At 39.3% G+C, this 23,599-nt stretch overlaps 1 protein-coding gene across 3 annotated transcripts in view; it reads right to left on the bottom strand.

Annotated features, from left to right (window-relative positions):
- Nucleotides 1-6,672: 6,672 nt before the first annotated feature.
- BOD1L1 (biorientation of chromosomes in cell division 1 like 1) overlaps nt 6,673-23,599 on the bottom strand; it is a 63,490-nt gene continuing 46,563 nt past the window's right edge. Inside the window, exons 17-26 of one of the 3 annotated variants that reach the window (XR_016281262.1) lie at nt 23,345-23,412; nt 20,642-20,717; nt 20,520-20,554; nt 17,919-17,967; nt 16,348-16,382; nt 13,710-13,794; nt 13,106-13,295; nt 11,975-12,115; nt 8,426-8,638; nt 6,673-6,900 (exon numbers count right to left, since the gene is read on the bottom strand). Coding sequence is in view for 1 of the 3 variants with exons in the window: in XM_089524787.1 (XP_089380913.1) it covers nt 8,530-8,638; nt 11,975-12,115; nt 13,106-13,295; nt 13,710-13,794; nt 16,348-16,382; nt 17,919-17,967; nt 20,520-20,554; nt 20,642-20,717; nt 23,345-23,412 (788 nt within the window). In the remaining 2 variants the exon portion in view is untranslated. Of the gene's footprint in view, nt 6,901-8,425; nt 8,639-11,974; nt 12,116-13,105; nt 13,296-13,709; nt 13,795-16,347; nt 16,383-17,918; nt 17,968-20,519; nt 20,555-20,641; nt 20,718-23,343; nt 23,413-23,599 lie in introns of those variants that run through there. The other 2 variants (XM_089524787.1, XM_089524788.1) reach the window with 2 other exon arrangements.

Here is a 23,599-nt window from a genome sequence, read left to right as displayed (position 1 = left end):
TTCAAGGAAACATAACGAGGTATTCAGCATCACCAGTTTACCGCAAAAAACTCTGTATGTCTACTTTGAAGCAGTGGCAGCTGGTATCTTTCATGTCAATTGGGGATGACTCCACTCTGGGCTTTAGTCTGAACTTCAAAGGAGCTGTCTAGGGTACTGAACCTGTTTGGAGGATAGGGTTCAAGTCAGCCTCAGGGGAGGGCAATGGCAAACCTTCTCTGAACAAATCTTGCCAGGAAAACTCCATAAGTTGGAAACAACTTGAGGGCACACAACAACAACAACAACTGTTCAGGAGCAGGTCTGACAGAGTTTGATGGGATGTATAAGTGTGTTTGAGATGGCAGCCTCAGTTTCTTTATAAAAACAAAACAAAACTTAAAATATTGGAACCCCGTGAAAATTCCATTAGTTCAGAGGTGGGCAAAGTTTGGCTCATGGGCTGCATGTGGTCCACAACAGCTGCTTTTGTGGCCTCCGTGGATCACAAGGCTCAAAAAAGGTTTTTGTCCCCAAATGTCATCCCCCAGTCAGTAGAGGACATAGAGGGCAATTCTACCACATTTGAAGCCCCACTGAATCTTTGAGGAGTCAAAATGAAATCTTGAAAAAAAGGGATTTTTGGGGGGGTTGGATTTTTGGGTGTGCATGTGGCTCTTCCAAGGTCTCTTGGAAGTCCAATGCATCTCTCTACTCTTCCACAGTTGCCCTCTGCTCCACCATTGTAGGCTTCTGCTAATATTAAAATAGAAGCGCACAATCCGTTATTGTCTGAGAAGAAAATCCTCTACCTCTCTGCTTTCTTTTGGTACTGAACCAGCAAGTTCCCCTCTCATGTTAGAGTTGTGAAATGGCGGTAGGCTATTATGCCTGTGGTTGTAAGCCATTACCCGTTTCCTGAATTTCTTCTGCCTCTCACATTAATGAGCTTTGACATTTAGAGCGAAATTATTGCCGCGCATATGTGACAAGTCCCAATTAAACCCTAAACCTAATTGATCTGGCATTCCCCTGTAATACTCAATTGCTTCCTGGCACCTGAGGCAGAAAAAAAGAGACAGAAATGTAGGCCGCCTGTGCCATTTAAGCAATATAGCTGATCTTGGATGTGCCTTTAAAATAATATTCTCTGTGGTGCTACATGTGGCTTCTATCCACATAAGTGGTTTCCTTTATGAGACAGTCAGATGGTATAAGAAGGATTGAAGAAGCAGTTGTTAAAACATCTCTAAGGTTTTTATAGTCTGTTCATCACTTGACTTTTAATTAATTAAATTGATAAAGATTTACATACAAAATGGGGTAATAAGATGATCTTTTGGTCAACATGGCCTGGTACTTTTGGCACAGTTATTAGGACAGCTATTAGTTGAAAAAACCCCAGTAACAGCACTGTTTTTGGAACCTGGATCCCATAAGGATATTATAAACTGAGGTTTAATTAATAATTTAATAAAATTATTGAAAGCCGGTGATTACAAGAGGTATCATGTATATTGGAATGGGAGCGATAAAGAGAATCCTGCAGCAGTTCTGCATTTGTCAGGATTTAAAAAATGAATTCTGAGAGTTGAGCTGGAAGCAAGGCAAATATTGTTAGTCATCTAAACTAAGGCCATACAGTGTGAAGGCAATGTCAAGATGTGCGTGTATATACTGTAATATCTAACTTTCTACCAAGGTAGCTGACAATCCTACTGGTAGCAGTTAGTAGGTAATGAGTGCAGACAGTACCTTCAGAGAGCTCTTCCTAGTTTTCCAGCTATTTTGAACCTCAGCATGGTTCAAGCACATAGATGAAAATTTGAAATCTAGGCTACGGCCTGTTACAGACTGCCAAAATAAAGCTGCTTCGGGTCTCTTTGGAGGTATGCTGTTTAAATGATGCATGCATCCTAAGAATCTGGAAACCGCACCAAAGCTGCACTCCAGTGCTTAGGAATGGAGTGTGGCTTTGGCACAACCTCCAGACTCTTAGGACCCATGCATCATTTAAATAGCATACCTCCAAAGAGACCCGAAGCAGCTTTATTTTGGCAGTCTGTAACAGGCCCAACTCTTCTGAAAGCCTGGGAGCTCTTTTTAGGTAGAGTACAGTATGCCTCTCAAGAAGCCTTTGCAATGTTAGGTCTGGAGATAAGCTGAGGTGCTGTGATAAGTAAAAATAGCCAAATTCAGAACACTTTACCTTTCCTGGAGATACAAACCTCAGTCAATTAGCATCCTTTAGCTCTCAGAATAATTTGCTCTAACAATTTATATTTTTTTCATTTCTCATTACATGACCAAGATATTCATGTTATCTACATCTCACACGTTTTATGATTTCTAGGTCTTTACCCATTTGTTTTGTTATTATTATTATTGGTTGGTTATCTTTTTTGATCAGTCACCCATGAAATTCTTGGCTTCCTGCAATAAATCTAGGTTTCAAGTGCTTCTATCCTTTGAATGATGTGTTTAAAGACCACAATTCTATGCCCTACAATGAAGGTGAGAATACATCACATCAGTGCTGGCGGCTCTGTCAGGGTGAGGTGCTCCACTTTGCAAGGCTCAACTCCACCATTCTGTTATTAATGAAGAAAAAGGGACTACCCTGCTTAGTATTTTCTGTTATTCAGTGACTCTTAAGTAATACTTTAATCAGCTTGACTGCAAGCTTAAAAAAAAACAACACAGAGAAAACAGATATTGTATTGTTTACTCATGACTCAGCTGTGATGGAGAATGGCAACATTTTGGGCTAAAATTGGCTCCTCCGCAAGATCCCAAAGACACACTGTACATAGGCTGTACATAGGCAAAGAGCTGCTTGGGAGCCAATGAAGCCTGACTCAGGTCTGCTTTCCCTTACAAACTAGATTCTAAAGCTGTCTCCAGTATTCCTGCACCTGCGCTCAAGAGATAAAGAAATGGGCACTGAACAGGTGCTGTGCCGGCCATTCTTTACTCCCAACAGTTCATTCTTCTGAATGTCAAGTATGTCTTCCAGCAGTGAGGGGGGCAAAATTGGTCTCCAAATAAGAACTCTGCCCCCTCCCAATGAAATTTTCCATCCGTCTCCAAATTTCTAGTATTGCAAAGAATGAGACCCTGAAAATCATCCACACCTAGAACTCTTTACATTTGCATATATTTATATGTTTCTATTTGCATGTATTTGTTTGCATTCCTTTGGTTACATTGCCTGCCCCTTTTGTTTGGATCCCTATGCTGCATTTCTAAATGCTCAACTAAATGCAATGGTAGAAATGTAGGGACTAAAGGAAAAAATCAGAGGCAGTCTGTCTCTTTTTTTCAGTTGCCAGGCAGTATAAGATGGAGGGATCCAGTGTCTTTTTGACTGAGTTCCCATGGAAAAATGACTGGTCACCATATGGACAGAATGTTGAACCAGATAGGCCTTTTGCCTAATCCAACATGGTGTTTCCTACTTTCTTGTGTAGGTGAAATTCAGAAATCATTTCAGCTTGACTGAAACCAAACAGAATACTGTGTACAATCACTGGGGCTGAGCTATCAGACATTAAAATCAGTTACTCTGGCCATTAAAAAACCCAACACAAAACAGGTTGAAAGCAATTCATTTGAATGAAAGATGTCTACTTGGCATGGCCTTAAGTGTTATAGAAACTTATTATTACCCTCCATAATGTCTTTTATAAGCTCTTGTGAAACAATCTGAGTAGGTTTTTTTTCCTTCTGCCTATTTAAATCTAGTCAGTCCAATAGGTCCATTTCTGTCCCATTTCCGTCTACTTTTCCTTAGCCACCACACTTCCACTTTTCTTTAATTATGTCCGCCAATGGCAAATATAAAAGATTATATGAAAGGTGATTGATGTTGTGTATGCATGTATGTATATTTATGTGCAAGTACAGATCGATGCTTGTACAGATCGATGCTTGTACAGTTATCTACCTTTTTGATGACTGCAGGTTGAAATAATAAAAAGATGAGACTGCAAACACTATGACCTCTCACGATTGTGGCCAAACTACTTGGAATTTCAGTCCAACATGTGGAAGTCACACCTACCCAACCCTGCCATGAAGGAATGACGATGAAGACAGAGTAATTTCTTTCCATTTTCCAGATGGTTAAGCTGTTTTATCCAGGGAGTTAGACTAAACTGTAAATTTCATGATGCCATTTTTGGACAAAAAGGTTCGTATGCTGAAAAAAATTCCGCATGCAATGCAGTTTGTGGTAAAAGTAATGCCCGAGCCTTTAAAGTGCCACTTTATGTGGCATGTAATGGGTTCTTGCTCTCTCTCTCCCCCCCGTTTGTAAAGTGCCTTTAACTTTTCCATATTTTATTGTATTACAATAATAACTAAAAAAAAGCCCAGAACTGTAATATTTAGCATGACACTTGCAGTTTGCATAAGTATTCACCCCGTTAAGTGAATACTTTGTAGAAACATCTTTAACATCAATTATAGCTGCAAGTCTTCTTGGATGTGTGTGCATATCATCTTGGGTATCTTCTTGGATATGGATGGCCACAATCCCACCAATTCTTCATTGCGAGACCTAAACTCGGGACTCTTTTTAAGTATCTCCTGCACTATAACTCTCTTTAGATGCCAGTCTTCTGGTTTATAATCCCCCCCCCTAACAGCATGATACCAACTATTCTTTGACAGTCACACACCCACTATCTAATGTCCCAAACCTAAAAGACATTTCTCAGTGTTGGTAGCGTTTTTGGTTGATTTCTGCAATCACTCCAGACAGCGGCTTGTTGAAACAAGGTAAGAAATTTATTTACAAGTCAGGCTGAATACAGTATCTCTTCTAGTGGATGGTGTCCACCCCTCAGGGCATACTAAACATCAACAACCCCTTTCAAATCTGATCCTCCCTCCTATATACTCACTCTCGGGAGCAGCCCCCACCTTTGGGTAGTGCCCAGGTTCAAATCCACCTGTTGTCTCCACAATGTCTGTGTCAGATTTGCACATAAGGATACTGTAATTTTTGTGTATTCTTTTTGGCAAAATTCCATGCCAGCAACCATGCTAGGCTGGATGATGACCTTTGTTGAACATGTCCTGCCACAGATTCTCAACGGTGAGGACTATGATTTGATGTGGCTATTTTCAGATATTCTGGTTCTTGTTTTTAAACCACATTGGTGATACTTTGGCTTTGGGTTTAAGAGTCACCATCTTGCTGGAAGGAAAGCCCTTGCCCGAGTGTCAGGCCTCTTGCAGAATGAAACCTTTACCTTTTCAATTGCCCAATCTTTGGCTCACTCAATCTTAATTGGTTCTCCAGTCCCAGCTGAGGACAAATATACCCCCAAACTTATCCACCATGCTTCACTAAGGGAATGTTTTCAAGGAAATTAATAGTGCTGGCTTTGTGCCACACAAGAGTTTTACTGTAAGGTCAAAAATTCAGTGTTCATTAGACCAAGGAACCATCACCTACATGTTTGCTATGTCTCTTACATGACTTTCTGCAAACTCCAAAAGAGCTTTAAAATGAGTTTGTTTCAGCAGTGGCTTTCTCTTCCCACTTTCCGCCAAACTCACCTTTGTGGCGCATCTATATATAAGTTGTCCAATGGGCAGTCTCTCCTATCTCTGAATCCGTTCTGCTTATTTAGGGCCTGAACAGACAGGCCAAAATAAAGCTGCTTCGGGTCACTTTGGAGGTATGCTTTTTAAATGACACACACATCTTAAGAGGCCAGAAGCTGCACCAAAGTTGAGCTCGAGTCCTTAGGACTGGAGCATGGCTTTGGCAGCTTCTGGCCTCCTAGGATGCATGCAGCATTTAAACAGCATACCTCCAAAGTGACCCAAAGCAGCTTTATTTTGGCCTGTCTGTTTGGGCCCTTAGTTATCATTGGCCTTCTGGCTGCTTATCCGACTAATGTCTTCCTTATGTGGTTAATGGGTGTTGGTGGACACCTTATGTAGGCAAAGTCTTGATTGAGGGGATGTAGAGAAGAGACGGTCTCAGGGTACTGGAAAAGATGATTTTATTCTTACAAACAGCCCAATGCATTTCAGTCTAGAAATATTTAGTGGCCTTCTTCAGGGGGAGTGCTGTTTTAAAAAGTCCTGCACGGATTCCAAAGAATTTCTCAAAAGCTTATGCCTGGCAACTGAAACATAAACTTTTGAGACACTCTCTTTGGAATCCCTGCAAGTGGTTTTGAAGTTGCACTCCTCTGAAGAAGGCCATTGAATATTTCTAGGTTGAAACGGACTGGGTTGTATGTAAGAATAAAAACATTGTTTTCAGCATCCTGAGAGTTTGTCGCTTCTCTACATCCCTTCTGTTGGGTATTACCAGTCCTTTTTGCTTAAAGTCATGGTTGAGCCATATTCTTTCTCTTTTGTAATAATGGATTCTTTCTCTTTTGTAATAATGGATTGAATGTTGCTCTGTGGGAGGTTTCTAGTTTCATATACATCTGTGTAACTTTCTTCCAGACTTGTTTTATAGCTCCTTGGCCTTCATAATGGTGTTTGTCTAGATACGCTCTCTAACAAACTCTGCAACCTTCCAGAAAAAGGTATTTTTAATCTTAGGTCATGTGACATTGGAACTGCACACAGCCAGATACCATTCAATTACTTATGTGATTTCAGTAGGCACTGTAGAGCACCAGAATTTATTTTTGCAAGTCACAGCAAAGGAGTGGAAACTTTTGCTACCAAGTTTGTTTTTATTTACATAACATTTGCGCTCCAATATCTTGTGTACAATAGCTGGTAATAATGCCAATTAAATCCATTTCAGTTCTAGTTCGTAACTCAACCAGGAGGCAATGCTTGGAAACATGCTGGTTCAGTGCATCTTCTTTTGTTTCCACTGGGGACAGCAAGTGTGGAAGGTTGAGGGCCCCACTTTTCTTTCCTGGTATGCTCTTGGGACTGCCAAAACCAGAGAAAATTAGTGGCCAGAAGTCCATTCTCAGTTTTGAAAATCAAGTATATTTAAGGTTAAACAGTGCCGGGGTCACCTACAACCTATTTAAACCTATGGCCACACTCAGATGATTTCTGGGAAAGGCAATTCATCCCTTTTTTGGCCAGAAAATGGGTTTTCTAGTGAGTCTGGTATGAATGATGGCCACAAAAATGGCCATAGGGACTCTTGTCACTTAAGGGATTCATTTTGGCTAGCTCTGGTTTATACATTAAAAATATAACCAGCCATGCCTAATGGCAATGGGTCTCACTAGCTTCAATGTGGGCACTGTAAGGTTGGTTTCATATCTAATGAAATCAGAAGTGACCAATCAAAAATTCTTAGATAATTTTGCCATTCAAATACTGAGACTCCAGTTTTGGGAAACATTTCATAATTTATATATAAAAGTTCAGTAAGAAACAAAGTGGAATATTTGACAGAAAAATCCACATTACAACAATAAAAGTCCCCAAACGAAAAAGCAAAACAAATTAATACATAATGCTGATTTTAGTTATAAAACATGAATATGAACATTTTAAAATAATCTCAGTTATTTGGCAACTTACATCTTTGCAAGAGACAAATTTTGATAATAAAAAAGCTTTACATAGAACAGAACTTGAAGACTTGTTCTTGTGAGAGTAAAATACAAGTTTGCTAAAGATTCTGGAAACTAGACCAGGCTCTACACTCTCACTGAATAGCAGTATACAAAGTGTGAGAGAAATGGTGGAAGGTAAAACGGTGAACACCTATTAAGTACTTTTGATTTCAGTGTTTCAACTGAAAAAAAGAAATACTGAGAGAACAATTAAAAGCTGCAGAGTGAGACAATTCTGACTTCAGAACAGTTTCATCTGATAGGTTCTAATTTTACCTCAATAAGCTCTAGCTACTTTGATGCTGGGAGAAAATTTACAGATGCGAATATACTTCAAAGTAGGTGCATCTACTGAACACTGTAAATGCAACTTTAATTCTTACCATACAGAAAAGCACAAATGTGACAAGGAAAAGAACCAAGGTCTCGCCTTTACACTACTCTATGTGACTTGAACACATGCGGAAAAATTCTCTGCCAACTGCTGGAGTTCTGTTGATTTTGTTGAAAGACGCCACCCTCCTTCTCCCCTCCCATCCTACACAATGCTAATGGCTGCACAACATTTAAAAATCCAGTTAAAATGACTAACATAAGATAATGTAACAGTTCACAGACGAGTCTTTGCTATTAAATAAAGTGTTCCCATTGATTAAGTTCATACACAGTAAAATACAATCTTTTTAAAATACGTGGCTTATTTACAAAAGGTGTCATTAGAGGCCACTGGTGATGAATGGATTGGAAGCATCAGCATTTGAAGTCACTCTTGACAATCTATGCTTGAGATGTAGAGTAAACTTCTGCAACGCATATATATATATAGACTTCTGCATGAACAAGCAGTTTATCAATGTTTCTATATGTTACATACGCCATACCTGGGAAACAAGCGCATGCAAACCTCTTGGCTTTGTTGTTTGTTTTCAACAGAAGTACAGAAGAGTTTCCTTTTTCTCCCACACTTGCCTGGTAGGGGGTTTAACTACCGTTTTGACTTCTTCACCTCAGGCTCATCTGCTCTTTGATGACCTTTCTTGGGTGACACCAGGGAACCGATTTTCCTTTTACACCCAGTGGACTGCAACTTTGAACTGGAAAAAAAAAAAGATTTTGTTTTTAAATTACCTAAAGTGATTCCACCATAGTCAAGCCACTACAAGTATAGAAACGTCCTTCATGGAGAGGGGTGAGTGAGGGGTTATTTCACTGTCCAAATGCTGCCTAGGCAAAGAAGCAACTGTTTGTGAATCCCATATATTCAGTTGTCATACGAGATAAAGTGTGAGCAAAGTGTGACACCAACTTTTTTTTATGTCTTCCAAACCCCCGGGTCCTCAATTTTTAAACAAATTTGCTTGATAAAAAATTGCCCACAAATGTGCTCAAATACCATTGGCATTTTGCCCCAAAATCTTGACAACGAAAATGAGTAGTAGTCACTTCCAAGACTTATCTTGGGCTGAAAACCCAGGGGTGCAGACTGCAAAGGGTGATTGTGGATGAAAATTGGCATTGCTGCAGCTGTCTATCTCTGGGGGTAGAGAGAGGAACAGAACAACTTCTCAACAGGTTAAATAGCAGTTCACAGGAAAGGATCAGTAACAATTTATATTGGAACTCTCCATGGTGCTCCCTCATTTTAGTCACCCTATCATTACTAGCAACATCATTCACCTCTCCCAGCCAAGGAGTAGGCAACCTGATACTCCCTAGTAGTTATGGAGAACTTCCTGTTGGGGCATGTAGACACAAGAATCTAACATGCAAACATGCAGATGATATGCTTGTAGCTCAGGAACGTCAACAGAAGGCTCTGTTGTGAAGCTCGGCTCCAGGCTGCACAGGAAAATTCCTCCCACACAAAGGCTGCTTCTGTCTTGATAAAGACACTGCTAGACAGCTGGTTACTCATGAAGAGGCTTTTATTCTTCAGGCCCAGATATTTACAAATCGTACAATCAAACTGCTCCGCCAGACCCCAATATAGAAACCACCACATGGAGCATTCATCCCTGTCCCTTATATACCTTTTCCCTCTTTGAATTTTGAGCCCTTCCTCCTTCTGGGACATCACCCAGTTTCCTATCACATGGCAGCGGTGACTCTGCAGAATTGAAGCCTGCTGGTTTCACTGCCTGTGCTTGTGTCATCACAGCCAGAAAGACAAACAAAGCAGATAAAGCCAGAAATATCCCTGAAAGCCAAGATAATCAAACCAAAGCAGTCGTACTTTGGTTGCATTATGAGAAGGCATGACTTATTTAAAAAGGCAATAATGCTGGGGAAGGTAGAAGGTAGTAGAAAGAGAGGAAGACCACATGCCAAATGAATAGGGAGGGCACAGGCCTGCATTTACAAGACTGAAAAAGAGCAGTGGAGGGCAGGGGGGTCTTGGGGATGTCTCATCCACAAGGTTGCCATGAATCGGGGTCAACTCAAGAGCAGTTAACAGCAACAAACAAATCATATTGTCATGGAGGATAATCAGAGATGATGGAAGTGTCAGAGGACAAAGTATTCTGATCCTGAAAATGTCATGGATGTGGCCACAGGAGGAACTGGGACAAAGGGGACAGGGTTACCAGAGTTCAAGTGGCAGCCATCATGAATCAGCATTTGAAGAGCTCTTAGTCATAGGAAGCTGATGACACAAGCTGTTGTTGTTCAAACGAAGATTCAGGAAGGACCCATCCGTGCTTTCTACAAGTGCATTGATGACATTGGATGTATCCTTCCAGCCTGTGCAATGGATTTTTCTGGTGGAGCGCAGCGTGCACAGAACTGGCCTCACCCTTTAAACCAGAGTTTCGTTGGCTGAGGCCTCGAGAAGCATGGACCGTGGCAGTGAGGTCCTTGGGTCGTAGGTTTGGTTAGTTCCCTTCTCTTAGATGGTTGACCTTACAGGGTTAGACGAGCACCATCTGCCCGGGTTTGGGATTAGAGTTTTCCTACTCCTAGGATGGTTGCCATAAGGCTAGAGAGCCCATTCTGCCCTTTGGTGCTCTTGATCAGACCCTTCGGCTGTGACCTGTCTGGCATGGGGGGCCCTGCTGGTGGCTATTATACCACCGCCAGCATAGCTCAGAACTTCATTAGGGTACGCAAGCCTCTCCCTCACACAGTCAGAGCATAGCTGGAGGGGAATAGGAGGCCAGAAGATGACAGTTAAGGAGTGAGGAGCCTCTTCCTTCAGGCTATCCCTGTGGAGCTGGGTCTGCCTGATCGCTCCCTCTCAGGCCAAGCTGACAGTTAAGGAGGGGAGCCTCTTCCTTCAGGCTATCCCTGATGGAGCTGGGTCTGCCTCTGAGTAGTGGTTCGAGTATTGGACTATAACTCTGGAGACCAGGGTTTGATTCTCCTTCAACCGTGAAACCCACTGAGTGACCTTAAGCAAGTCACATGCTTGCAGACTTAGGGGAAGGGAATGAAAAACCTCTTCTGAAAAAATCGTGCCAAGAGAAACCTATGGGTTGCCGGAAGTCAGAAAGTACTTGAGGGTACACAATAATAAAAAACATACTCTACCTGGGGCTGCCTTTGGAAACTTCAGTGGGTCCGAAATGCTGAAAACAGGCTGTTGACTAGGGCTGGGCACAGAGATCATGTCCCTCTCCTCCTGTTGAAATAGTTTCATTGGCTACCAGTTTGTTTCTGGCAGAATTCAAAGTGCTGGTTTTGACCTTTAAAGACCTACACAGCTTGGGTCCAGACTATCTGAAAGACTGTATCACTGATGCAGTTTGTGATGGCTTGGGAGAGAAACTTTTCTGTGGCTGCTCACAAGCTTTGAAACTCCCTTTCCATTGCAGTCTGGTTGGCCCCTCCCTACTCTCTTTCCGCTGGCAGGTGAAGACATTTTTATCTAAAGAGGCATTTAGTTAGTGACAACAGACAGAACATTTAATGAGGAGGGGGTGCTTTTTATTGCATATGTTTTAAATGCCTTTTAATATTTTAACTTGTGTTTTTAAAATTAGTTTAATTATTTTTTAAATTTTATATTAAAGAGGCTTTTTTATTGTATTGTTTTTAAGTTGCTGTATGCAGTTTTGGGTTCCACACCAGGAGAAAAGCAGGATATAAAATAAATAAATGAATCTTTTGGCTCCCAGCTGTCAACAGGATGGACCATCTTGACCTTGGTCTCATATGTAGGGCTGTTGGCAAAGATATCTGCAAACAATGTGGCTGTTCATAATAAACCATTCAAATCAGGATAAAGCACAAAGAAAGATTTTCAGTATTAACTCTCCAAATATTTGTAGGCTTTTTGGTATGTTGATCTACTGAGATATGGAGAAGAGTCCTGATGGATCAAAGTCAGTTTGCAATAGTGGCCAGTCAAGAAAAGATAGAGTGAGAGGACAAAAACAGAGGAGCAATGTGGAGATATCCAAGATAGCAGTGGCTTTAACTTCCATACTTACTGTGCTGAGATAGGAGATTTACTAGATTTTGCATTGACTGGTGATTTTTTTCCTGCTACCCTTTGACGGTTTCTAGGAGAAACTGAATCTGGACTTTGATTTTTAGATGCTGCTCGGGTAGTTGGCTTGCTGGGTAGCTTTCTGAAAACAATAAGCACCAATTACATTACACATTCATTCAGTGTTTTCAGAAATATTTTTATACAGGTTATTCATCATAAAGTAGCAACCCAACACAATCTAATACACAGGTTAAATATCCCTTAACCGAAATGCTTAGAATCAGAAGTGTTCTGGATTTTGGAATATCTTTATTTGCATATCTGTACATAATACGATGTCTTTTGTTAATCAACAAAATTAATGTATGTTGCATATACCCCTTCTATATGCAGACTGAACATAATTATATACAATGCTTTTAATAATTTTGTGCCTGAAGCAAAGTTTGTGTACACTGAACCATTAGAAAGCAAAGTGTCACTGTCACAGCCAACCATGAAAAAAGTGTTGGTTTCTGGAAATATTCTGGATTTCCAAATTCCAGATAAGGAACACTCCACCTGTACTTTGATTGGGGTACTATTTTGGTGTCTGAATTTGTTAAGACTCAACTGCATTTCAAAGGTACCATGTCTAGTCAGGCATGTGTACGTGATGCAGAAAAACAGCAGGTGTTACAGCAGACTAGAGATGAAGAGTGGTAGACAGATGAAGAGCAGAGAACCACCTACTGCATCTGAATAGTTGTCATATGGACACACGAAGCTGCCTTAAACCAGTTCAGACATTGGTGCATTTGGCTTAATACTGTCTACATCAAAAGGCATTAGCCTTTTCAGATATTTTTGTATGGCATGAGATGGAACTATCTGATTTGTGGATGAAAGAAATGGGATGGCGAAACAGGATGGTAAGTTTAGCATCTGCACTGGATTTGGTTTCACACATCAATAATGGTGTCAGTGGTCTGGATTTAAAGAACCACACTGTTCTTCCTGCTCACACACCTTGGATCTTCTCCTTTCCCACAGAAGCCCTCTGTGCCCTAAGCAAGTTAACCTAAAGAGGGCCTTGGATAAAGCAAGGCAAGCAGTCCAGAGTTCAAAGTCATAACTAAGCTGGTGTTACCTTTGTGCTTCCAATTTTGAAGCTAATCGAGTTATGGCTCCAGAATGCATCCCATCAGCATCACTACCACTGCCATCATCATCTTCTCCATTACTGCCATTCTCCTTGCTTCCATCTTGCTCTTTTGTTTCCTCTTCAACTGCAGGTGCTACTTTTTGACGTTTTCTTGCTGGCTCAGGTGTATCCATGCCTGCAAAATTTTATTCACACACTCAAATTTCCACCCAAGCCTCCAGAAAGGATATGGATACTTGTTTTAGAAGTGGAATTCTAAATGGACCCTGTGAGTGGAATAAGTAATTTTCCATTTCCTTGGGTTTTAATTCATACTTGTTTAAATCTCTCCAAACACATTTGCAATAGTTTACTTCTTCAGTTCACAGCCAGAGTTCTCAGAAACTCAAGTGGGTTTAGGGAAGCAGCTGGGATATACCAATCCTGACATGAGATTACAGCAATTTGCACATTTTTTGATAATATTTACTTTAGCCATAATACAATGATTTTCCCCCAATGAATAAAGATAATAAAACTGATTTTGCTATAAGCTAATGTACACCTTGGACAATAAAAATTTAGGAGAAGCAGAGTTTCTGTGTTTTACCTGTTTCCTCTGATTGAGTAAGAGGCCGCTTGGGTTTCCTTCCTCTTCGACGCACAACCACCTCTGTTTTCCCTTCTTCAGCTTCCTAACAGTTGAAAATACATTTTAAAAAACAGTAATGAAGTTGAAAGCATTTAGGGATGTCTGTTTAGAAAAAAAAGAACAAGGAGAAGACATGACAGAGGATTACAGTATTACAAACAGTATGGAGTGGAGGAACATAAGCATTTCACGCCGTAGACACACTTTATATATGGGAAAACATGCCTAATTATCTCCAAAGTATGAATGGTACTATCTTAGATGGCTTTAAAAAAGATCCTTGCAATAATCCTTTAAAAAAGATTTCACAGCACAGATATTTCATCTATCTTTTAAAAAACAAACAGTGCTAAACTTAGCTAGCAATAATAAAATACAGAATAATAATTAAAATATAGTCACACAATTGAAAATACAGATAGGGCTATCCAAGATTGAGAGCTGTGATCCAGAGTGCAATCAGTTTTGGAAACCCATGAGTCAGCAAGATTATGTAAAAGCTAGAGCCGAAAAGACTGCGTCCTGATTCCTGTAGCAAAGGTAGGATGCTTTTCTGTGAAAGATGTGCTGTGACTGGTCACCTGTGCAGTCACATGAATAGGTCTGCTCCTGTGCAGAGAAGTATAGTGGACCCGTGGAATCTGCTGGAGTGTGGTTCCAGGAACCCACAAGGATACCAAAATTCATGGATCATACAACCATAGAGTTGGAAGAAACCACAAGGGCCATCCAGTCCAACCCCCTGCCATGCATGAACTCACAATAAAAGCACCCACGACAGATTGTCATCCAGCCTCTGCTTAAAGACCTCCAAAGAAGAAGACTCCACCACACTCCAAGGAGTGTGTTCCACTGTTGAACAGCTTTTACTGTCAGGAAGTTCCTCTTAATGTTTAGGTGGAATCTGTTTTCCTGTAGAGATGCTGAAATCCCATTAAATACAATGGCACAGAAATGCTGTTCCTTATATAAAATGACAAAACCAAGGTTTATTTTTTGGATATATGTGTGTGTGTATATACACATATACAGATACCTCCCAGACAGCTGATATTTTGGCAGTAGCTCTGCCTCTCCCCCATTATGTGCATTATGTTCAAGGTTCTTTAGCCCAAGACTAGATGACAGAATGGCAACACATGCAAAACTAGCAACATGCCACTGAGGGAAGGGCAAGTGGAAAGTGTCATTTGAAGAACAAATAAGGTTGCAGTAGTTAAGCACTGTCTTGGAAAATCACATCTCCACAAGAGGTATCTGTAATATTACACTTTAGAGAGTTACATGAAGATGGGAAGCCAGGACTGCTTGGGCCCTCAGGTAGCAGCGATATGCAGAAGCGGTGGTATCCCACCTAATCTTGATGACACCCTTGGTAAGAAGCAAAAAGGATGGAAGAATGTATAAGCATGAGCTATTTCAGTGAATAATGAATGCATTCCCTAACCACCTGGCTCCTGCTCCTGCTCTTTAATATAATTTCAGCTGTCTGGTCTTGGGAAGAGACGAAGAGACAGAGCTCTCATCTTCTGAAGAGTCAAGTTTCAAAGAATACAGCTGAATATTAATTTCTGATTGCTTGTTCAACCTGGTCTGCCAACACCTTGTTTTCCCTGGCCAGATATATAGCAATAAGAAATAACTGATAGAAAAAGCATCATGGACTGAGTTTCTCTGTCTGTTCAAGTTTCAAAATGATAGTGGTATTGATTGCAGAAATTCAAAGTGAACTCATATGCAAGGTGGCCTTCTTGTGAGACTACACACCCTAGATTTGCAGGCCATAGGAATGACTAATTTGAGATGAAGCTGCCAGCTCAAAATGAAAGAGCCAGAACTGGAACAGATGTCTTGAAGAATGAAGTTAAGTGAAGCACAGAAGCTTGTAATGATGCAGATGAATGATAAACCCTTTTCTTCACTTAACACAGTATCTGAAGAGAGCTTGCAAAACTTAGGCCTGTGATCTGGTTTCTTTCTGAAGAAGTACAAAGAAGCAAAAGGAAGGTGAGGAAACCTGAAAGCCATAGGAAAAAGAATAGGACATTTGCTTAAAAAACCTTAAGAAAAGTCTATATTGTAGAATAGATGATGAGCAACTTAATGCCTTATGCATGTGCATAAAGGAGAATAGATAGGGCTGCTGGCCAAACTGTAGGCACTGTAAACTCATGTGTGCAATGTACAGAAACAATGATGAAAAACCCAGGTTACAATTGCTAAATCTATTTTCTTTTACGGTGGCAGTGGTTTTGGCCACCAAGATTTTTGCCAGTGCTACCAGTTTAACAATTATGAGCTCAGGAGCAATATAATACCCATGGGTGCAATATGTTGTACTGAGAAGGTCTGTCTCTTTTATGCTGTACTTGTGAATCCTTGGAGGCATAAGACATTCACTACTGGAAAATATAATGGATGTTTCTTTGATCCAGCAAGCCAATCCTAGTGAAACAATTTTCATTAAAGGTTGCACTGGCAATGATCCTTGGAATACTCCAAGAAACAAAAGGATCTTACTTCTAATAAATACTTCTAATTATCAGGTTAGAAAGGACCTACAAGGATAGACAAACCCTGCTAGTTGTGTACTTACATTGTGTCTCTGATTTTTTTCAATTGTATCTTTGCCTACGAAGAAAAAAATATGTGTAAGGCAATGTTAACTTTAATTAAAATGCAATTTTAAGCACAAACTGTTTATTGTAATAAAAAAAATTCAACTTAAAAAAGGGTTCTCCTCTAAACCTAAATCTTATCACAGCATACCAAAGCAAAATTTAAGTTTCTTGTTGTCAAGGTATCATCAACAAAGAGTAAACTGAAATGACTAATATCCTTCTTCAAAGTTAGGAATTTTAATACTTAATGTGAGTTGTGAATGTTACTATTTATAAAAGAAGCAGTTAAATGGGAAGGGGGAGTGATGTGAAAGGCCAAAATAAAATATTTTCTATTAACATATTTTAAATTGAGAAGATCTCCCCTCCATTTCTTTGTCCATCAGTACTGGCTCTGATTAGTGCTTTGGATCAAGATGTTGTGATCGCGGTGGCAGAAAGATTATTTATGTTGCCACAGCATGAATTGTTTCCATGGGCAAAAAGGTTGCTTTGAGGAAGACCCCCTAATGTCGGGGGAAAGAAACAAGCAATCAGTATCCACGGGTACTCTACTGCCCATAGCAAGAAAACTGAGTGTGATTTTTAAATTGAAACATTGAACTTGGTGGGTGCAGAGGGTGCATGTGTGATTCTTCCCACCTCCTATTCTACCGAGGATTGCAGTCCACCTCATGAGGAAGTGGAGTGTGATCCTTGTGATTAACTCATGCACAGCATCAAGCAGACAAACAGAACTAATCATGCAAACAGTCAAAACAATAGTGGAACTGGTACTTGGAAAGGGTAATGGATTGGATAAGGGAGTAGAAACTAAGATCCAGTCCAGACAAAAGGGAGATACTGATTGTAAGCAACTCCTCTTTCTAGATAAGTAGTAGTGTTCATATTTTTCTGGGGAGGCACATAGTGGTTCTAACACAGGAAGTCTCAAACTGTTGTTGTACTTCAAAGCTGCAGAATCCCTCACAACTGGTGAGGTTAGCTGGACTTCTGGAAGTTGAACAACATATAGAGGTCAGCTCCTTAGTTGAGTACAACTGAATTAAAGGTTAAGGCTCATTGTTTGCGGTTGCTATTGGATAGATCATGTTTACTGGTATCGGGGAAGATTCTTTTTAACTGGACACTCAGGCTAAAGTATCAACTATAACTTGGTTAGACACAGATAGCCTTTGAAAGTTATTCATGTTCTGGTAACCCTGTTTGGATTATTTTACCCAGGTCTATCTTCTAACATATTTCAGAAATTTAGTGATTTCAAAGCAGGGTGGCTAGACTATTAGCTAAGATGAAGCAATATGATCATATTTTGTTAATACTTTGCCATTTGCATTGCCTGCCATTCTGCTTTTAGGTCCAACTCATTGTCCTGGATTTAATATTTAATACTATATAAGATTTGACATCAGGCTAGTTGAAGCATCAGGGAAAAAAATATGTAGAAGGATATAACCAAAGAAAAATGGCTAAATTGCAGATGTACTTCATCTCAGATTATCAGCATTTCATCTCTATCCTCCTTTGCAACTATTAGAATCATTACCTTTTGGAGTAATCTTCTGTTTACTGCTAGGACCTGAAGTCTTCATTGTCTAATTAAAAACAAAAAATAGCAATATCTTTAATAGAAATCTAGAAAAACGAAATACATAAAAGTGATGTTGAATCCATTCTTCTGTATTTAAACACCACATGAGGGGGCTGAATGATGATGGGAATACTAGCTGTGTCCCCATCCCCAATCCCTCTTGTGGTCTATAAACTGGAGGGACAGTTTATGAAGCTGGGAATAAGCTCCTAGAACAACATGGAATCCTGGTTTTACACTGAAAGGCTCAAGGAACTTACTTTACGCTGCATCAGTAGAAAAGACTCTCTGCTTTTTCACAGCTTATATTTTTAGACATAGTATTATATTTGGAAGATGTGAGAAGTGACATATGGATCATGGCATATATTCAGAGTCAGGAAACGAACTGTATATGCTTTTAGATAGCTTTAAATATGAGGCATAATAAAGTGAAATATAGTGCCTAAGAATTAAGGATGAAAAACCTCTTTCAATTCTCACCCCAGACACACAAACTCACTATGGCCTGTTACGGACTGCCAAAATAAAGCTGCTTCGGGTCTCTTTGGAGGTATGCTCTTTAAATGATGCATGGGTCCTAAGAGTCCGGAGGTCGCGCCAAAGCCACAATCCATTCCTAAACACTGGAGTGCAGCTTTGGTGCAGCTTCTGGATTCTTAGGATGCATGCATCATTTAAATAGAATACCTCCAAAGAGACCCGAAGCAGCTTTATTTTGGCAGTCTGTAACAGGCCTATATATCAAGTACTACAAACCAATCAATATATGGTATCTATAATATGGAGATAATACTGGACTACATTATAGGTTTTTTCATGAACATTCCTTGGAATTATTAATGTAAAGTAGCATGAATCAATCAAGCGTGTGATATTATTATTATTATTATTTCAACTATGTGATACATATTTTCTCTCAACTCAATTAAGTCAAACTAGTCTTAGGTTATAAAGCTGCATTTATGCAGGCCTGTCATTTTTATCTTACTTTGTACAGTGATAAAATACATGTCAATTAAATGTGAACTCATTCACACATGTAACACCATTACTTAATAACGTCAACATCAAGAGATGTTTTGCATATCTGAAGAAACACAGCATAGTACAAACAGAACTTCCCTATTTACACGGAAAAAGTGATTTTCAAGGGACTCAGTTCACATATTCAGGTTTCACCCATTAAGTGCTAGCAACAATCTGATAAAGGAAATATATACAGGCTAATTCATACAGATGTATTAATATCTTTGTACAGGTTGAGTCCCCCTTATCCAGAATTCTGAAATCTAATATTTTCTAAAAATCATTTTTTTCCCATGGGTGGCTGAGATATTGACACTTTTTCTTTCTGATCGTTCAGTGCACATAAACTTTGTTTCATGCACAAAAATATTTAAAATATTGGTTATAAAATTACCTTCATGCTATGTATGTAACTTGTATATGAAACAAAGTAATTTTGCGTTTAGACTTGGGTCCCACCTGCAATATGCAAATAGAGGTATTCTGAAATCCAAAAAATATCCAGAATTTAAGATACGTTTGATCCCAAGCACTTTAGATAAGGTAGACTCAACCTGTGCAATAATCTCCTCAAATTTTCTCCACAGGCACTAATAGTTTCTCCTATGATAAAAAGGCAACTATATTAAGAAGATTTTAAATAGAGTTGGTTGACATAATTGGTATGAACAACACAGAGATGTGATCTAAGTGTGTTGAATGAGAAAAGTTAATGACTGGATCTACAGAATGACTTGGATTCATGAAAGGGGGTTATTTAGAATGTTCCTTCCAGCCTGACCTCCAGACCTTTCACAATAAGACAAAAACAGATTAAGGTATTTTTAAGGCAGTGGAGACTGATGAAAGCACTGACACAAAAGTGGGAACTTTTTTGACATCAGGAGTAGCATGCAGTGGGTTATGATCCTGCCGAAACTTTCCACACCTCTTCCATGCACATGTCCATCACACTTCACCATATCACTCACACAGATGTACACCCCCCTTAAACAACCACAGATGCAGCCCTCTTACTTGGCTCCCAAGTTTGCCTCTTTCCCAAACAACCCTGAAACCAAGTGGTTGCATCAGGATCTCTGACAGTTCACAATCACTGTCTCCACAGTGGAACAGTGATCTTTTTCTCACTGTCCAGTTGATGGCTGATAAACTTGGAAAAATGCAAGCTTGATAGGTTGCAAGGAAAACTGCTATAGGATACATGCTGTTTACATGTGATATAGAGTAATGTCAAATGGCTGCTCCCTAGAACTGAGGTATTAATACTGCTTAGGTGGTTTTAGTTTTCCTGAATTTAGCAACTCTGCCTGAAACGCTTCCCAAAACCATTTGGTATGTAGCAATTGCAGACGACTGTACAAAAGGAAAATAAGTGTGAACCCTTTTAGATTCAAGGAATTAGCTTAAGATTGGATCCTGCCAATCTTTGTTATTGCAAACTTGAAAATAGTGTTCTGCAGGAAGCCAAAATACCCACATGCATGCATTCACGTATCTAAATAGAAAATCCAACCAAATGCTTACATCCCCAGTGCTTGTGCCAGCTTCTGATTCTTGACCTGAAATGGAAAATAAAATAAAATGAATCACTGAGTTTCATGAAATATTCAAGAATGTTTTCAATACAGGCATAACATTTTTCTTACCTTGTACTACCTTTATCTCAATGGGATATTTACGAGGTCTCCCTCTTTTTCTTTTCACTGGCACTTGCTGGTTCACCTAAGTGAAGGATGAAAGAGTAAGATGTGTTTTTAAACAAAGTTGTCCCCAAAAGGAACTGTACTGAGAAGAGTCTTTCCCATTTTCTCTGTCTCTCATACCCAAGATGATCACTTCTAAGTTTCACTAGTAAGTTAAGAATATGTTTATCTTTTGTTCACTGAAATGAGACGTGCAGGTAGACAAGAAAGTCACAGTTCAATTTATTTATCTTTTAGCTGTGTCTTAAGCGACTGTTACTAATGACTAGGCTAGCATTACTGAACAATTCTGTCACAGTAATTCTTGCCATCACCTTGCAATAAGCATATACACATCAGAACAAGAAAGAGTAATCGGAAATGGGACTGTTTACTTATTACCTACCCAGATTTTAGGGGATGTACAAGAAGTCCAAAATCTGTGTCTGGGTAATGAGTAATAATGGAAGGAGCAGGCTTGTTTATGTAAACACACATTTTAAAAGAATTAGATTTCTTCTATTGGAGAACAAACACTGATACTTGCAGCAGCAGTTAGACGGTGGGGGGAGGCAAGTGAATTGTTTAAACCAAATGACTTACTTAAAACAACACTCCTGTTTTGTTTTTTAAAAAACTGATTAGTCATATTTTTTTAAGAAGTCTGGCTATTACTACTATTTTCCAACCATCTTACTGGAACAACAATGACTATCTGAATTTAAACATTTTAATGTTAACAGTTTATTGGCAGTTGTTACCTGTTACACCAGTATCCAGCATCAATTACTTTCTTTTAATCCCTTTATTTTATAGTGTAAGAAATGCAATTCAGAACATAAGGACAACCAAAACAGCTTGCTTCCAAGGAGCACTTTTTAAAGAACAATTATTATTTAACCTAGCAGCCACAGCATCCGAACTGCATTTTGGTACTAGATTTTCTCATCTGGTCCTATACTGGTATAGTCCTATACTCCTATGTATGGGCTACTAATTTGTCAATATATTTCCCCATGCTGTATTGAAAGATGTAAATCATATCAAAGCCTAATAACTTGGGATTGTTAGTGTTAGAAAGCATTAAGCATGGTTGATCAAGCTTTCTAATACATAAAATATTTCATAGTATTAATATAATAAGCAAGATTCAATTTCTTTTCATTGGAATATTAATGCGAAATTCCTGGTTTAAAAAAAACAACCAGTTTCCCCAACAATCCTGCTGTGACCAGAGGTACCTCACTGAATACATTTATTCTGTTGCATGGAAGAGACCAGTGAAGGTGAACATCCAATCATAAGCCTAAATGGGAAGTCCATCCCAGACTGAAACATCTAACTGTGTTTGGCAACTGGCAAAAAGAGCATTTTCTTTGGGGCCTGCCATGGCCCTTCCATCACTCAAAGCAAGTTCATTTAAGCCACCTCAAACCTTCTATTTAACTGCTTCTTAATCAAAGAGATCCCTCCAAAATATCCATGCAGTTCCACCTGTTTTTCTGCAGACCTAGAACTTTACCGCCACCGCCAAGTGTTCTCAGCCCATTCCGGAAGTGTTCCAGAGGGACCGACTTGAGAAGCGTTCCCGAAAATTGGCAAGGGGAACACTTCCAGAACAGGATGGGGACGCTTGGTGGCGGCATTCCCGCTGTGCAGTAAAATGTGTTCCCTGTTGCCTCCCATCCCCAGAACGGTCCGGTTTGCAACACTGCAGGACTGCTCCAACTTTAATGTGGTAAAGTTGCTAGTCTCAAAACTGGCCCCAACTTTTCTGCAGACTTAGTCTCAAAACTAGCCCCAAGTGTTAAGTGTATTAAGTAATTAAGTATTAAGTAATTAACACACAGGCTCTAAACAGAGTCTCTGTGTTAGTCACTTAAGTCCTTATTCCCAGTATGCAAGTACAATTGGGCTTGGCTGCTGTCAACACAGGATTACAACACAACTGTAGCCCTGAACATGTTCCCTGAGACTCCCAACCTTGCAGCCAGGAGTTGGAGAGTTATTATTGCAGTCCAAAAACATCTGTGGGGCCATAGTTAAGTTAAAAAGTTAAAAAACAAAAATAGTTGTCCACCCCCATATTTCTCTTTCCAGTTTCCCTGTGGTTGAAATTTAGATGAAAATTCTTTATAGTGGGGAGAAATCTATCTTTTTTCCTTGTTTATATCCATAAAATTGGTTTAGCAAAATCAAAATTAAGAACATTTATAGCTTTTCTGTTTCAATAATTTAGAGTTAAGCATGTTCTAAATGTAAGAACCTAAAATAGATCTTGCTAGATTGATAAATTATGTTTAATAACAATATTATTATGGCAGAGGTAAAAAGCTACAAATATAGACAGACAAAAAGTAACACATTATATTTGCCACAAACATACATAAACAAGCATATTAAACAAGCTTGTACAACAGTTATGATTTCTTCTTCTTTTCTTCTTTAAACTTTCAGATAGGGACAAACTGTTAAAATTTACATCCTTGAGCAGAATTTGAGATGTGAATTTAAAGATTATTTCAGTAAGCTCTACAGTGTTGCTTTTCTTGCACTTACTAGTTTGGTGAAATAATTTCTTTTGCAGTCAGTCAGAAAATTGCAGTCAGAAAACCACAAACAAACAGTAATCACGTCTATATGAAAGCTACAGACCAGGCTACTTGCCTCAGCAGGATTTAACTTGGACTCCAGATCTGACTTGTCAAAGCTATCCACTTTGGCAATCTTCTCATCTGCAGGAAAAACATTTTAAAAATTAAAAAATGTTTAATCCCTATCATAATTTTTGAGCAAGCGCATAAACTGGCAACTTCCTCTGAATTGTATAAACTCGAGTTTTCACTTTCAGTACACTACATCACTTTAACTTCTATGACAATCTAGATAAACATTAATGAATATACTGCTGCTAGAGCTTGT

Source organism: Sceloporus occidentalis, unplaced genomic scaffold (genome assembly GCF_023333645.1).
Source record: "Sceloporus occidentalis isolate IW3139 unplaced genomic scaffold, rSceOcc1.0.p SCAF_5, whole genome shotgun sequence".
In the NCBI taxonomy this organism is placed as follows: Eukaryota; Metazoa; Chordata; class Lepidosauria; order Squamata; family Phrynosomatidae; genus Sceloporus; species Sceloporus occidentalis.
Note: the sequence above shows the minus strand (reverse complement) of the source record. Positions and strands in the feature narration are given on the sequence as shown.